This window comes from Pomacea canaliculata, linkage group LG6, assembly GCF_003073045.1.
Source record: "Pomacea canaliculata isolate SZHN2017 linkage group LG6, ASM307304v1, whole genome shotgun sequence".
Taxonomy (NCBI): Eukaryota; Metazoa; Mollusca; class Gastropoda; order Architaenioglossa; family Ampullariidae; genus Pomacea; species Pomacea canaliculata.
This window is the reverse complement of record NC_037595.1, coordinates 24,036,142-24,052,140: the sequence shown is the minus strand read 5'-3', so window position 1 is coordinate 24,052,140 and position 15,999 is coordinate 24,036,142. Positions and strand designations below refer to the sequence as shown.

Here is a 15,999-nt window from a genome sequence, read left to right as displayed (position 1 = left end):
CTCTTCATTGTCTTGACTGCTTTTGTCACTTCTTCCAGGTTTGGTGGGTCTGTGCAGATGTCAAGGTCTATAGCTGCTGGCTGGATGTCTGCAAGCTGAGGGGGATCTGGTCTGTTCAGAACCGACTCAAAATGTTCCCTCCAGCGCTGTAGTTTTCCTGCCTCTCCCTCGATGACATTACCGTTCACGTCTTTCACTGGCACATCACTGTTCTTAAACCCGTTGTTTAGCTGTTTGTTTATCTTGTACAGTGTCTTCAGGTCATTTTTACTTGCTGCATTTTCTGCTTCATCTGCCAGTTTCTCTATATGGTCTCTTTTGTCGGTTCTTGCCATCCTCTTTACCTCTTTGTTTAGTTTTGCATATCTTTGTCTGAGTTGTTCCTTCAGGCGTTCAGATCTCGTGCTGTTGATTCTTTGTTTGACTGACTTTCTCTCTTCTATCTTCTTCCATGTCTCTTCTCTGATCCACTGTTCTTCTTTTCCGTTGGAAGCCCAGTATTTTCTCTCCTGATTCCTGTAAGACTCGATTGAAGTCATCTAAGGTCATTTCTTGTTGGTCTCCTAGTGCTGAACCTGTTCTTTACTTCCATAGCAAAGGCCCTTTCGGTGGCTAGATTTTTAGTTTGCCGGAGTCCACTCTCTGCTGACGTGCCTGTTTCCTCGTGATCGACGCAGCTTCAGAGAAACTGTGGCTATCACAAGAGTGTGGTCACTGGCAACGTCTGCTCCTCTGTAGGCTCTAACATCTTGAAGTGAGCTCCTCCATTTTCGGTTGATGATGACATGGTCTATCTGGTTCCTTGTGATCCCATCTGGTGATGTCCATGTTGCCTTGTGGATGTCTTTGTGTGGGAAGAGTGTGCCTCCAATCAGTAGGTTGTTTTCTTCACAAAAATCTGCCAGTCTCTCTCCGTTGTTATTGATGGTTCCGATTCCATGTTTGCCCATGACATGCTCCCTGCAGGTGTTGTCACTTCCCACCTTGGCATTGAGATCGCCGATGATGAGCAACATGTCGTGGGCTGGAACGCTTTCTGAGGCTGCCTGGAGCTGATCATAAAAAGCATCCTTGTCTTCTGCCTCAGAGTCATTTGTTGGTGCATAGCAAGCTAGCACTGTCAGCTTGGTGTACTTTGAATGGAATCTTGCTCTCAAAAGCCTGGGTCCATAAGGCTTCCATTCCAGCAGTGCCTTTTCCGTTTCTTGTTGAGGAGTAGAGCTACTCCTTCAGAGTGCTGAGCGTCTGATCTTCCTGAGAACAAGATGGTATGTCCTGACGCTAGTCTCCTCTTTCCCGTGCCGGTCCATCTGACCTCACTGACTCCCAGGATGTCCAAGTTGTAGTTGTCAAACTCCTTGACTAATTGGAGCATCCTGCCAGTCTGGTACAAGGTCTGGACGTTCCAGCACCCCACCCTCAACTTTTGCCTCGGCTTCAGTAAATCCGCTGTCGGGGCGCCAGCTTCCTTTCGGCTTGGCTGTCGTCCGTCATTAGTCCAGTCTCCTGGTGTGCTTCATTACCTTCGCCATCTGTGACGAGTTCTCTGGTTTTAGTTTCTGTAACATGATTTTTTTTACATGGTGGGGTTGTTAGCCCTACCACAACCTATTTTACCTCTAGGTGAGGTGTCCACCTTAGTCGCCTCTTACGACATGCCTGGCTGGATGGCAGGGACCCTATTCTTACAATGCTTGCTAGGCAAGCATACCCCGGGGTCCCACAGGGGGTTTGATATACTAGCTACATGAAAAGAATTGGAATAAAATCTCTCAGTGGAACACCTGGGACGACACATTTCCCTTTATTTTCTGGGGCGGCTGCTGTCATTATATCGAAAATGCAGGTCGGTCTGAAAGATAACGGGACTGGTGTCACAAACAATTTGATTTAATTCTAAACAAAAAACTATATGATTTCCCCTGGAAAGTAATCCTCCTCGGGTCTAATGCACTTTTCCATCCTTCTATGCTTTTATCCACTGCTGGAGGGATTCTTCTAGGACGCCACTTAGCTCCGTCGTTACAGCCAGCTTTATGGTCTTCACATCTTCAAAAAGGGCCCTCTTTGTGATCCCCTTGATCTTAGGGGAAACAAAAAATTCACACTGAGCAAGATAAGGTCATTAGGAAGGTTGTTCCAGGTCGGCGATATTTTTCTTAGTCATGAGCTGCCGGATGCTCAGGGCCTTGTGAGCATGTGCGTTCTCGTGGTAAAGCAGCCACGATTTGTCCTGTCATAACTTTCGTGCTCGTGCAGCTACATTAAACGTGGTACGACTGGCTTGTCATTAAAACTAGTCTTCCCCACATCAATGACCAGTGAAAAGAAGTCATCGTGTAATTGAAAGGCTACCAATGCATATTTTATACAGGAACAACAAATTATACTGCTTTGCTGCTATTTTATTTCTTTCTACTACGTGCAAACATTGCACAATTTCTTGTGGATAACAAGGTAAAGATATTCACTTGAGCTGTCTCCTGTCTCACTGTCCTCAGCTTTGTAGAACATTGCGCTGGTGATCATGGTTAACAGCAGCAGGACGAGACAACACGAGACCCGCTGCACACGCGTGAAGGTGCTGGGTTCGGGACGCATAAAGCAGGAGAGCCACAGGTGGGTGTCGGTGATGCCGATCTTGGTGTACTCCGAGAACAGCCTATCGAAGGACATGATCTCGTCCTGTTGGGCCAGCGGAACGAATCGGTCTACAACGCCGTTATCCTTGTCCACAGCCAGCCATCGCTCGCAGATAAACAAGTACCTGATAGATGCAAAGCAGGCATTTTAATGTTCTGTGAAATGTAAAATGACTCTTAAAACTATGGAAAATGATTTAGAAAAACAGACTTCCGTCAGCAAATGAGTTGTACCCAGTTATGTCCACAACTAGATCGGTCTCATATGTATCATCATAGAAAAAAGAAAATGTTTTAAATAATGCATTGGATAACAGATAGAAGGAACTGATCGACAGATACAACTGAATAAATAAATGACTAATGACTAATGACTAATGACTAATGCATGAATGGAAAGAAATGGAAAACAAACTGAATAAAAAAGGAGAACTACATAACAATCAAATTGACAAAGAATGCTTAAACATAAAAATCGTTTACAGATTTTACAATGTAAGCAAATTGTTGCTAACAGTTCTCTGACCTCTGGCCTATCTGCAGGTCTTCAACATCCAGCCTGCTCAGGAACCAACTGGCCTGGTACCCGCCGCTGTTGTCGTGCCAGATGCGTAGTAGTCTAGATGTCCCAGACACGATCCTGTGGCCATGATGTACCTCATCACACTGCCAGTTTCTAGTGTCTGTCACAAAACGAGTAGATCATCATCATCATCATCATCATCATATCATCATCATCATCATCATCATCATCATCATCATCAATCAATCAATCAATCAATCAATCAATCAATCATCATCATCATCATCCATCCATCCATCCATCATTATCCATCCATCATCCATCCATCATCCATCAATCATTAGGATGCACCGCTGTTCACTGACTTGCGTTTAACATTTGCTGAGGAAATATCGAATAAAGTTTCCAATCGAAAGATACATTTTACTAGGCTCCTGCTCAGCGTGTGAGGCTGTTGTCAGTCCTTTGTGTAAATATTAAATTTAACTCTTTAAACAATGTTTACAGTTTGTGACCATTATTACGAACCCGTTTGCTATCCGATAAGACCCGGATGCCGGAGTCCGCATGAGAGCCTCCGAGGACGAAACTAACGTTGGATTTTGTGCCAGAGCCTCGTTTTAACCCTGTGTGGACTGTCAGCAGGTACAGGTAGTTCTCTCCCACTAGATTGTCCTTCAGGTAACCTACCAGCCACTGTCAGGCAGATATTAAAAAACGATCTTAATATAAATCGAAACATCTCCCTCCCTCTTATCTATACGCGTGCGTGCACACAGAAATCATTAAAATATTCTGTTTCATTAAATATCAGAAATCATCATACGCTTTGTAAGTGGTTATTTATCAAAGAGTTGATACTCTGAAATGTTCGTCAAGTGGATGCTGATGGAGAGACTTTACATAAGCAACATACGCAGAAGTGAACACAAACTCGCACGCGCATTTAACTATGTACCCGTGCGAGAGTCGTGAAAATCCTACATTTACAAGACATTTACCTTTTCCTTGTCTTTTTATCCTGACGTCGGGCCCACACAACGCCCAGCACCCAGACAAGCAGAAGACCAATCAGTGTGCCGTATACCGACGCGTTGTTGGGGTCAAACTTGGAGAAAACAAGCTTGAAGTCGATAGTATTGGGCGGCACCATGAAAGCGCTGGCAAAGGCCACACCTGGTGGATTATCACAGGTGCACACTGTCTCGGTAGCAGTGGAGGCAGAGGACATCTGTGAGACAAAGGAAACCTCCCTTTACAGGCTCCATTAGCCGATCTCTCATCTCTAGAGGGATTTTCAGAAATAAACATAATTTTTTTCTTTTGTGTTCGTGTGGTCAATTGATTGTACCTGTACTGATTTCACCTTGTGTTAAAATTTTATTGTTGTCCTATATTTTGCTAAATATCTGGCGATAGACACGTGACACGTGCGTTTTACATGCTAAATATCAATTTTGCCCTTTAATCACTTTTAAATCATTTTATTTAAATATTTTCTTAAAGTCTTCATTTACCAGAAATAAAAGTTCATAAAAATTCATATCTTTATCATGGTTCGTAAAAAAAATTACACACCTTGCAGGCTGGAACCCACTTGAGGTTGTACTCGTCCCAAACATGACAGCTGTCAGTAAACGACAGGTATTTGTAGGCAAAGGTCTCATTACCTGAAAACATTCAATGTGCGCCGAAACTCTGAACACCTATATAATTTTCTTGTTTCCTGTATTGTTTCAAGATTTCTTAGCAAGGATCTAAGAGCTCATAATTATATAAACATTTACCTTGTCTTTAGTTTTCAAGTAGTCTCTTTTAATGCTTTTCCTAATTGTATGATCTAGGTCCGATTGTTAAATTTAAATTTATTCTCATATTATGGGAATATAACTCTCTGCCTTTTGTATAACCATTGGCCTATATATATATATAGTGTAAATTAATGTGAAATGTAGAATCCTGTCCCTTCACCTTGCCAGATTGATGGGGCTAATCTGTTTGTGTGTGTGTGTGTGTACTGCATTGTTTACAGTATAATTCAACTTACATTCAGCTACGTGGAAACCAACCAAGGCTGCTCCCACCTTAAGGACACCAGGGGGCACAACAAATTTAAACGTTGTCGTATTTTCGTCTGAGGCTGTTGAAAAGAAGCTAAATATGTTAAATATGCCTTGCCCACTCTTTCAATTAGAAAAATGTTAGAGACATAGCTACCAGAAAAAGATAAAATGAAAATAATATGAAGGAAAAAAAGAGAAGTTCCAGCACGTTATGCCTAACGATAAAATACATGAAGCTAAACATAAAACAATCAGACACAGGCCCATGTGTTATTTTTTTAATCCGCTCACCACGGAAATGTTGAAAATAACCCAAAGAACAAATTAACGAAACTATGGGTGATTACTTACAGACCGCCAATTCCCCTTCAGTAGATCGAACGAGTTTCCCTTGTACATTGAAGTCATGCCTGGAAACAAGGTATACCTTTATTGATAACACTTGCCTCAATTATTAGAATCTGACCTGTTGAATAGCAGAAATCACTCCGAGCAACTGCATAAAATTTTGTGTGCTTGTTTTAGTGAAAGCTGATGTTAATAAAACCAAAGAAAAAGGCCGACAATGTATTTTATTTTAACAGTCACTAACAGATTATGTTGTGAGATCATCCTAATGTTGATATTCATACCTTTATTGACGAATTTGATATAGAGGTGCGAATTTTGTTTATCTTGGTTAAAAAAACACGATATTGCGAAGACAGAAAATATTTTAGCATCAAAGTGTATTGTGGGATCATTAGGGCTCTGATGTCAAACACCCTCGCTTTTATAAAACCGTCTCTGTCCTGACCTGTCCAGTGAGGGCGCTTTACCAGACCGGAAGTAGGCTACGACGTTCCCCATCTCAAGTGGAAGTTGTATGTACGTCACCACGGTGGAGTGAAGGGAGGGCACTGACAGGCGATGGTACAGCAAGTTGTCGAAGCCATCGCGGGTGTCGTTGGAGAAGAAGGAGCCGAGAGAAGGTAGCGGGACCTTGGCGCCTCTCTTGATCGTCATGCTGAGTGTGCTCAGCTCTCGGGTACCGTTGTTGTCTCGCAGATCCACCCGCACGACCGGCGACGTGATGTTGTAGGAAGAGGAATCGCTTGACGAGGCATACGGGTTCTGGGTGTACACCGTGGCCTGTCGCGGGTAATATGACCAAGATCTCGAGTTACAGTATAAAAATGAGTTATCATCATATGACAAACCTATTTCGAGCGAGTTTGACATATGATGAATATATTATTGCTTTGTAAAGTTTACTGGTTCAGCTTGAAGAAGTGAAATGTGCTGTAAAAATCGTATATCTTTAGGTAGGGTTTGTGTGTGTGTGTATGTGTGTGAGTGCGTGTTCGTGTGTTTATCTGTGTGTGAGTAAATGGGAGATAGTTTTTGGTGGCTTACATTAGCTACTAAGGCTATATAACGGCTAAGCAGCAGCCCCAGACCACACTATAATTAAAGATCGTTAAATTTTCAGCTGTTCTTTATTCTTTGAAATATTTTAGATCAGGATAAGTAACAAACCTAGGCTAAGCACCAATAAACTAAGAAGACCAATGAAATAAGAAATGAAAGCTAATGAACCACCGATAAGAAAGATGATAGAGCATGGCTCAGAAGCGAAATGGCGTAGCAGAGCCCACACATACATTTTATCTTTTTTTTTTTTTTTTTGAGAACCACATAAAAAAAACTTTAAAAGCCATTGAGTATATGTCAGCAGTCACGCAAAATTCAATCGTCAAGTTAAAACATTTTTATTCATTATTTATAATTATTTGTAGGTTACCTTGATTACCACCTCCGAGTTTGGGTCACTTGCTGTGTCACCGCCACTTTTAATATTTAGAACGACCGTTTTGGGGTCGGCGATGATGGTGGTGGTGTTGAGGTCGTGTCCTGTCATCTTGCTGGCCATTAACGATAACCCGCCTCGTTCTACCATTTCTGGGACTTGACTGACGACCATTCCCGCGAGAAGAGAGTCGTACATGGCGTTTAGCGTTTCCTCCAACTTAGGCAGGACTTTCCTGATCTGAGGGCAACAAAACCCAGAGTCCGTTGGCCATGTTTTGTAGTTAGGAGAGTATGTGTTTGTTGTCACTATGAAATACTTATCGTGTGTTAATTTCACAAATAATATTTTGAAAACGTTTCGACGTTGATGTGTTATCTTTGAATTTGTGTGCAAGATAGGAGCAAAAAAGTAATATCGGTATTACATTACACATTTTATAGCGCACTTACCTACGTGGTGACAAACCTTATCTATTCATAGCGTATTTACAAAATAAATTTTTTATTGAATGATTAGTTGTATCCCTAGGTTTATATTGCTAGCTGTTTCTTTGAAAGTGCATCAAAGTAATCCTATCTTTCTATGCCTTACTTATTTTACCTACTAGACCTATGTGTGTCTTGCTAAGTGCTTGTTATTAGACCTATCTTACTAGGTCTATTTTCTGCTGATCTTTCTCAGTCGAGAGAATACCCAGACTGGTTTTGATAAAATTCTCGTCATCCTTGCTGATGTCGGAAGAGTTGAAGACGATTCCACGACCATCTGCTATGTGATATGATGGAACACTGGCGGCAATGATGCGATCCAGTAGCGCCGTCATAGCTGTGAATGTTAGAAAAATCCAGATGCCATGTCAATTCGTCAAAGGCATCCACGATCTAGTGGTCATGCCAAGTGGTCAAAAGTAAGAAATCAAAGTCTTAAAATATCTAACAGTCACGAGTTCCTTAAAACCATCAAAAGTATTCACAAGGCAAGTCAATTCTAGACAAATTAAAAGTAATGTCAACAAGGTATGCTTAATTCTTGTTTACATGTGATAAAGACTCTCTCGTGACGACAAAGATGCACAAGCGAGTCTATTGAATAAAAAAAAAATGCTTATTTTTATTACATGATCAATATTATTACCGAAGTTTTACCCGAATTTGCAGTGAAAACGATACTCAGCTCATTTTCAAATAATTCTGATCAACTCATCTACTGTTCCTTACCAATAAACTACACAGGTTGAATGAAGAGTGTAATGAGTTGGTGTTGGTCTCGTGTTGTCTCGTGTCTGAATGGTGTCTCGCGTCTTCCGTCTATGTGTGCGTCATTTTGACGACGTCATTTTCAAGAAAAATAGACGTCATGAGAGGCAATTAAACATGTCTGCGTGAAGCCGCAAACAGAAGACCGGTCGGAAAATATGTGAACAACGAAAGAATAGCATTCTGGTTCTAACATCCGATGGACGAGCTGTGTTGTTGACATCTTTGTACAGCTGCCAAAACAGTGTACTTTCTCCGGACGTCCACATTTCTGACCGCTGTCCATCATCAGCTGCATTCACTCTCCGTCTCTGTAACTACATCTAAAAGTCAAACGTCTCCATTGTTCATCTTATCTACAACTGAAGATAAACAGCCTTCACCTTCTTACGTCCATCTCTGTCTGAGGGGACTCGTCAAGGTGTGTCTTTGTAATTAGTCGCACGCATGCGGAGGTATGTATGTAGCACGTTGAATAAGTGTTATATAAAAAGTTGCAGCGATACGTCATAACATACTGAGTTTCTACCTCCCTCGCCTTATAATATTTATGCAAAATATGTGCAGTTGTGCCGTATTTGTTAATCTAACTTAGGAAAATCTTGAAACAACTAACTGACCTCAGTTTTGCTTCGTTAAGAGTAGATAAAGAATTACAAATGTCCATTATTCCAAATCAGGAAGTAATTATGGAAAACTACGAGTAAGCTCTAACCGATTACCGGAAACAGATTCCTTTAGGTTCTCGAAGATTGGGTAAGGCTTCGTGGTATACAAGGTCTTAAGTGATTCAGTGGCCATTTCTATCAGTTGTATGGTGGCTTCCTGCAAAATAAAAATTGGAATAATGAATTCCTACAGCCGACTGAAAGGTGAAAGATGCCACCACCTTTGGGGCAGCAAACTACACTTGTTTTACCAAGTCTAGTATGCATAGCACGGAAACAAAAGATCTCAGTCTTCACCTTTCACCCGTAGCCCTCTACTATAGATCGGGTACTTGTACACATTTGCTGAATGAGCAGGGAAGACTTGAGTGACAGAATCGTCAAAGCCTCACTTTGGGTTACTTACACTTCGAAGGCGAAAATTTCCTTTTTCCTGTCTCTTCTATAAATACATATGAGAACAACTATAACAGTCTTTAAACATGAAATAGCGAAGAACATAAATGAAATTGTCAATTTTCTTTTCTTTTTCAATTCTGCAAAGGCTGAATGCCTAAGGACAAACAAGTTCGACTCTATTACGACAAGAAGAGCTTTGATTAGTCAGGTGTAAACCAGGGTACTTCAGACAAAATTACGTCATTCAAAGGTCAGTGTGCCATCATGATATGTACAGTCACTGATGTTGCGCACCGGACGGCTGTGGTTGGAATGATCACTCAGGTGTGATAATTGTGAGCAAGAGTCAAGCACTCACCACAGAGTCGCGGCTGGTGGTGGTGGGATTGAAAAGGATCATGCTCAGACCCTCGGCTAGGGCCGTCAGTCCGTGGCCAGAGAGGTTCTTGGCATCCTCCCCGCGGATCCACACCATGTTAATGAACTTGTCCGTTTCCTGCAAACGGTGGCAGACATGTATGTAGATAGTATGCGTCTATGAGTGTGTGAAATAATGACTGTCACAATCGCTGACTTGCGTAATAAATATATGCAGATATATGTAGTTAAAAGGAGCAAAGGTTAGATGTTGTTGAGGGCGAGCATGCTGAGCAGTCTTACCGCGGTCAGATTGTCTCTGATGGGAGTGCTTGAAGGATGCTGGAGTTCGGTCCAAACATCGTTCCAGCCAGCATTGACCACCTGCTTTATGTTCTGCTGACATAATTACTACATATTGGTAAAGGGTAAATGTTGTGGTATTTTAGATTACCGGTAATCTCGGTCTATTAAGCGCACCTCTATATAAGCGTCACCCATTAAATGTTTAAAAAAAATCTCTACGTTTTCACAAAGAAGCCACACTGGTTTATAAGTCACAATCTACAACATGAAACCTACATCGTAGGCTTTTCGTCTTGTTTTCGGCATGATGAGGGTGTGTGATTCAGCAACTGATATGAATGCTTGAATTTTAAAATTATTTTTAAAATGGGAACAGTTAACACTGTCACAACGTGAACAGTTAACACTTTAGATCATCGAAAAATTAATCGGAATCTCAAAAATCCACAAACATGCCATCCTGCTGTTTGAGCCACAGGGTTTACAGCTGGGGAAGAAAAGTCGCAGCTTATAGTCCAAAATTTACGGTAATATTGACAAAAAAGCGACCTATGAGCATATATGAGAAGGAAATACATGTAATATTATATCCAGATTAAAAAACTCACCCCTGAGCTACTTTCTTGGACCATCTGTAATTCCGTCTGATTGTCTGAAACATTCTAATAAGTTACCCCTCATAAGCACCCATAGCCCCTGTTTCAGACTTCATCGCACAAACTCTATGCTTTATAATATTCTTTTGCATGATTTATGTACAATTATCTTGAAACCAGCATAAAAAATTATCATCTGATTAGGCACTCTTTGTATACACGAGTAAGTAAGTGGAGAGAAGATATCATTCACACGCAAGCAGAGGTCATAGAAAGTACAGGCACTCACATGTGCAGCGATCAGAGAGCTGGCGATAGTAAGACTTTTCATCTGCTTTTCCAAGTTCGATGACCAGTTAGTGTACGAAGACTGACCATCCCAAAACAGCAGAGTCTTTTCTAAACTTGAACTGCTCTCGTCGACGTAAAGCTGAGATAAACCATTTATTTGTTTCATAAATAAAAATCTTTCTGAAATTGTATATCTCACTTTCCCTTCCTCTTTTTTTAAATCTCTTTCCTTTTTCGCCGTTTTTCCATTTTGTTAAACATTTCTGAAGTCCTGTAATCAAGCATCATCACCCATTACTATATATCTGCTTTTGGCAGACCCCACAACAATGGAAAAACGACTAAAGCAGTAAAAGGTCAGTAAACTCTAAGGGATGTTGCAGGACTGAGTGACCACAAAGAGTTCGTTCTAAAATTTACTTTTTATTCATGAAAACACTCACGTTGATAGGCTGGGAAACTTCAACGAAGTCATTCCATGGATCATAAATACGAGCTACCAGCTCATACTCAGAATCATTTGTTCCTTGAAGGAGTGGTAACATGACCCGAGGCATTTTGCTCTCCCCTGCCATAAATTAACATTATTTATTAACGTACCAGAAAAAGTTAAGATTTCAGTTTGTTTTCCATAAATCGATAAAATAAACGCAGCATGAGAAATTTGATCTCTGATGTCTTTTAGTTCTTTGCAATTACTTTGGGGAAAGAAAAAAGTTTTTATTTACTGCACCTCCTTGAGCTATGGGGAAAACCGTGTTATTTCTTCTCAGCTGAAACTTGTAAATTAAAGGTGCCAAAAGTAGCGATTTTTCGTCGCCATCACTTGTACTGTTTGCGTCCTCAGAAAAGCCCTCGTCCTTCCAGCCAATGCACCACATCGAGAATGAGTCCTTCATAACATCGCCTGAAAAAAATGCTTTACTAAAGCCAGCTGAGTTTGACAGTCTATTTTATTTAGAGTTAGGAGGTAATGTATTTAATACAATAATCAGAGTTGTTTTCACCTAAATCCGCTTACCTTGTAGTGGGGTTACCGTGCAATTGCCTCCCCATGGCGGACAGTTTGTCCTGAACTCTCTGGCGGCAAAGCCATTGGAGTGATCAGCCAGCAGTGTCACGTTGACCTCCACCCGGTAAGTCTGACCACCTTCCAGCGCATTCTCCTTGATCACTGCCCCTCGTCCACTGCTTGTGCCTGCGGACGTTTGTTTTTTGTGATCAGCAGGCAGGTGAAGATGACAAGCGCATGAATTTCATTAGGGCAAGATGTAAAGACAAATAATTATTGTATATTATATTCTATCTTGCTTTTTTCTCGAATATTTCACTGTTAAAAGAGGAAAATACTGGAGGCTGGAGTCGGGAGGTAATTTAAGTTGGTAGCAGACGATGTACCGTTGGGTCGAATTTCACAAAGGGGTAGAGGAAAACAAGGAGCAGGATAAGTACGTCCGAACTGTGGAAAGAACTCTGCAAGACATTTATGACCGTGTCTACGGTTTTCTTGCAGGCCTTTGCTTTTTCGTTTTTATGCTTTCTTATGCTGACTACTACTCTGTGGCTGGATGGCCTGCTGTGGCTTCTTCGGACGACAATCTTCACTGTGTTGAGACGGTGGAATTCATCATCAGTTGCAGTCGCTTCCACACCCTACTGCGCTTGCAGAGAAGCGTTACCCAAGACAAACTGTAATCGTGCGGGACTTACGAAAACGTCAAAGAGGGGCTTAGCTAAGTGCCGCCATGTTTATCTTTTATTAGCTCTGTAGGCGTCAGTCTATGCCAACACTCGTCGGGCCTTTTTATGGTACGTATTTTTTTGGTACGCTCATTGGTCCATTGAACGGAGCAACAGTTGGGGGTGGGGTAGGAGTTAGGGAGAGGGTAAGTTGGAGGAAGCGCCTAGTGGAGGGTGTCAAGTGTTTTTCTTGATTATTGATTAATTAAAATTTTTGTTTGTATTGTCAACATGTCTATGTCCTTTTGTCCACTGAAGATCGGTTGGCATTGTTGGGATCAATCGAATGAACGTTGTGTTTGTTGAACGCGAGCGTCCTTGTACTGTGTGTTCGAGAAAGCCCTAAAGCGACGACACAGTGAGACAATCTTTTGCTATACAACAAACAATGAATAATCACTTATAGATATACTAACGGATTTGAGTACAAGACATGTTATAATTGAAGCAATCCATAAAAATATATTTCGGTCGGCTTGCAGGTTAGACTCGAAACGACTTGCAGGGTTACGACCATTACAACAAATTATTTTTAACATTATATATATACACTTTGATGAGAGTGTGCAAGGGATGTCTTTAAGTATATGTATAAGTATAAGTGCCAATTGTTTTAGGCTATTCTGAATCGTTTTCTTCCAATAATATGTGGATGACAAAGTTGCGTCTAATCAGTAAACTTTGCCCCTACAGCCAACAGCTTTTATTCGCCAGCTAACACAGTCTACCCAGACAAATACCCACACCAACGCTTTTCCTCCTGTGCTACATACCTGTCTTCTCAAAAATGTTAGCGTCCGAGATTTCAACTCTCCTTCCGTCGGTCGAGTTTTCGACCTTTAAGATCTTCCACACGTATATGACTGTCGCACTGGGTTCTTGTGTGCAGCGATCGCAGGTTACATTGAGAACCAGCTTGGATGATACAGCAACCTTCATCCCACAGTTCAGAATGCACCTAAGGACGAGACAGAGCATACAGATTATTTGACTGTCACACACCTTTTTCCGAGTAATCTCCAATGCATGAAAATATTTACAGCCTTGTTTTCTTCACGTGGTTTCACATATATGCAAACATTAATAAACAGATCAGCTATAAGACCATTGGATAGACACATCCACGTGTAAATGAGTGTGTGCGTTCGCGAGTGAAAAATATATCGCTGAAACTGAAAATAGTCATCTGTACAATGTCTACGACACAAGGCAGCTACAACACTCAAACTGCTTCTTACACGATCTCGGCGTTGAGAGAGCCCCGGATGAACTGTACGTACGCACAGTGCGTTGGATGTTGAAACATCATAAGATACAGCAACCTGTAAGATGAATCCAAACTCTCAAGCAAATGCGTCACGCAATGAACTTTTGGTTAAAAAGGTCATTAACTAAAAATTAGTTAATCCTGACGCAATGTTACCTCAAGAATGATGACGTCATTAACTTCAAACAGTTAGTCATGATACACAGTTACCACAAGAATGATGACGACACAAAATGGTCCTCCAATGACGATGCGTGATACACCACATATTCAAACCTCGAACAGAAATCCCATAGACTGAACGTCATCGGAGATGTTAAGTTGTCTCTTGCCAGCCTCGATTCAGTGATATGCTGTCACATTGATGGACGACGAGCCTAGGAAGGCAGCCGATTCCAAGGAGAGTAAAACTCTTGCACGCTGGTGGAGTTGTAGGCCCTGCAGCTCCAGGTGAACGCTAAGCCCTCGTTGTTGCCGTAACCCATGATGCGGTCATAGGAACCTGTCCGAGCGTCCACTATGGCGTGAGGATCACCTGTCAGCCGACATGCACAGTGAACGTAATGGAGAGAGGTACTGATTTTAAAAGATTCCACCACTAATAACGAACACACCGTTCAACTATAGTTGTCATTGTGTCTAACATATGCTGCAATATCGTAATAACTAATTATACTAATAAGACAGTGAAATGGAGACAGCTACCAAGTTTAGTTTAGGGTTTCTAGATGATCTGCTTTGGTTCATTCCCGAAGCTTCCGAGTTGTTAAGTCAGACACTTGGTTATATGTATGCTGTGGAAAAACGTGTAGTGTTCACACCTCTAACAACATTTTATATATAAACATGTTATGTCTTTTAGATCAGCGTGTAAGGCCAAAGTGTGACAGCCATTGACAGGGGTTCGCGTGAACTATCCGTCTTTCAGTCCCGTCAACCACAGTGCGAAGTACTTTTGCTTTTACGTTTTTTTTTATTTTTTCCCAAGTTAATGTGATGGAAAATTTATTTATCAAATACAGCAGCGTTAGAGATCGGCACAGTCAAATTCTAACACAAAGTACTAAAATAACAAAAAAACGCAACGGGCGTGTCTGATGGAGTCGCAAGGCAGCCTTCAAGCTAGAGGCTGGAGGCAACATGTCACGAAGCATGACTATTCGTTTTGTTTCTGATCACCGTATAGGGGCGTTGTGTTATTGGTAAAGGTAGGAAGTAGACTTTGCAGGTTTAAATTTGACCGCCCGCAAACAGTCTGATCCTAGTCATACATGTTCCGTTTTTCAGCTTCTGCTTGTACAAATTGTTGCAATTTTCGTGCAGTTCTCGTTAGTACTTTACACACTCAATGTATAAATGAATATTAGAAACCGTGCTGAGTCGTTTGTTTAAGCCACGTTGAATTTTGTAAAAATGATAATGATTCTCCTCCTACTACACTATCTCTTCCTTATCATCATCTTCATCGTCGTTTTACCTTTAATCGTTCTTGGATTACTAGTATTTTATTTACTTTGTTTGATGCAAGTCAGTTAATTGACGCTCAAAACATGGAGATCCTAAAAGTAGTCGTCTTCTCAGCCTTCTTGTGTCTACTTACCTGTCTTCCTGACCTTGCCACCCTGGATTTCAACAACTAGCGGTGCCCTCTCCACCCTGACGTATACTCATCTCCGACAGCGCAACAGAAAGTCCATGATATGCTCACGCCCCAGTACAAAGATTTTGAATGTGTGAGACTGAACCGGAATACAAAGCTCGGCTCCAAGGCCTTGCCACGCTCCCACGTCAGGGTAATCCGATCCGGGTAACCATACATTAAGACATAGCAGCACCGTTTCCTTAGAACGAAACCATATAAAACTCCAGTAAATAATTCTATGGGTTGCCCTTCTGGATCTTGATACGTGCGTCCTAAGTTATTCGTCACGGCTCGAGAGTATACTCTCAGTGCTGTCGTCTGCATTGAGTTTGAATCAGTCTTGGTCGAGCTGGTCCTGCGAAGATTGCTGTCTGGCGGGAAACTCACTTATTTTCATCGACAAATCCAATCCACCTGCCAACGATGTGTGTTAGATTAAAGGATGTCTCTACGTACA

At 41.5% G+C, this 15,999-nt stretch overlaps 2 protein-coding genes and 1 long non-coding RNA gene across 3 annotated transcripts; 1 reads left to right on the top strand and 2 right to left on the bottom strand.

Moving 5' to 3' along the window:
* Positions 1-2,477: 2,477 nt before the first annotated feature.
* LOC112566262 lies at positions 2,478-3,857 on the top strand. The gene is made up of 3 exons (XR_003099543.1): positions 2,478-2,619; positions 3,186-3,253; positions 3,673-3,857. It is a non-coding gene; the product is annotated as an uncharacterized LOC112566262 (long non-coding RNA).
* Positions 3,858-4,162: 305 nt separating this feature from the next.
* On the bottom strand, positions 4,163-9,092 carry LOC112566965. Its single transcript, XM_025243396.1, has 8 exons — positions 8,999-9,092; positions 7,673-7,845; positions 7,012-7,257; positions 6,025-6,359; positions 5,580-5,638; positions 5,213-5,305; positions 4,744-4,835; positions 4,163-4,396 (listed from the first exon to the last, which is right to left on the bottom strand). The coding sequence occupies exons 1-8, from the start codon at positions 9,075-9,077 to the stop codon at positions 4,163-4,165; spliced, it is 1,311 nt and encodes a 436-aa protein (XP_025099181.1). The 5' UTR covers positions 9,078-9,092.
* A 388-nt stretch (positions 9,093-9,480) lies between these two features.
* On the bottom strand, positions 9,481-14,223 carry LOC112566258. Its single transcript, XM_025242314.1, has 9 exons — positions 13,872-14,223; positions 13,407-13,591; positions 11,915-12,091; positions 11,627-11,800; positions 11,337-11,461; positions 10,892-11,032; positions 10,615-10,668; positions 10,004-10,096; positions 9,481-9,839 (listed from the first exon to the last, which is right to left on the bottom strand). Exons 1-9 carry the CDS (start codon positions 13,940-13,942, stop codon positions 9,690-9,692), a joined length of 1,170 nt encoding a protein of 389 aa, XP_025098099.1. The 5' UTR covers positions 13,943-14,223; the 3' UTR covers positions 9,481-9,689.
* Positions 14,224-15,999: the final 1,776 nt, after the last annotated feature.

Excerpts from the sequence above, each read along its gene's own strand:
- LOC112566965 (XM_025243396.1), bottom strand. The coding sequence starts at position 9,077 with ATGGCCACTGAATCACTTAAGACCTTGTATACCACGAAGCCTTACCCA. Across the intron at positions 6,360-7,011 it reads ACTCGGAGGTGGTAATCAAG|GCCACGGTGTACACCCAGAA; the intron begins GTAACCTACAAA and ends TACCCGCGACAG. Across the intron at positions 4,397-4,743 it reads AGTGGGTTCCAGCCTGCAAG|ATGTCCTCTGCCTCCACTGC; the intron begins GTGTGTAATTTT and ends TTTGTCTCACAG.
- LOC112566258 (XM_025242314.1), bottom strand. The coding sequence starts at position 13,942 with ATGATGTTTCAACATCCAACGCACTGTGCGTACGTACAGTTCATCCGG. Across the intron at positions 13,592-13,871 it reads TCTCTCAACGCCGAGATCGT|GTGCATTCTGAACTGTGGGA; the intron begins GTAAGAAGCAGT and ends TCTCGTCCTTAG. Across the intron at positions 11,462-11,626 it reads TTTCCCCATAGCTCAAGGAG|GGGAGAGCAAAATGCCTCGG; the intron begins GTGCAGTAAATA and ends AATTTATGGCAG.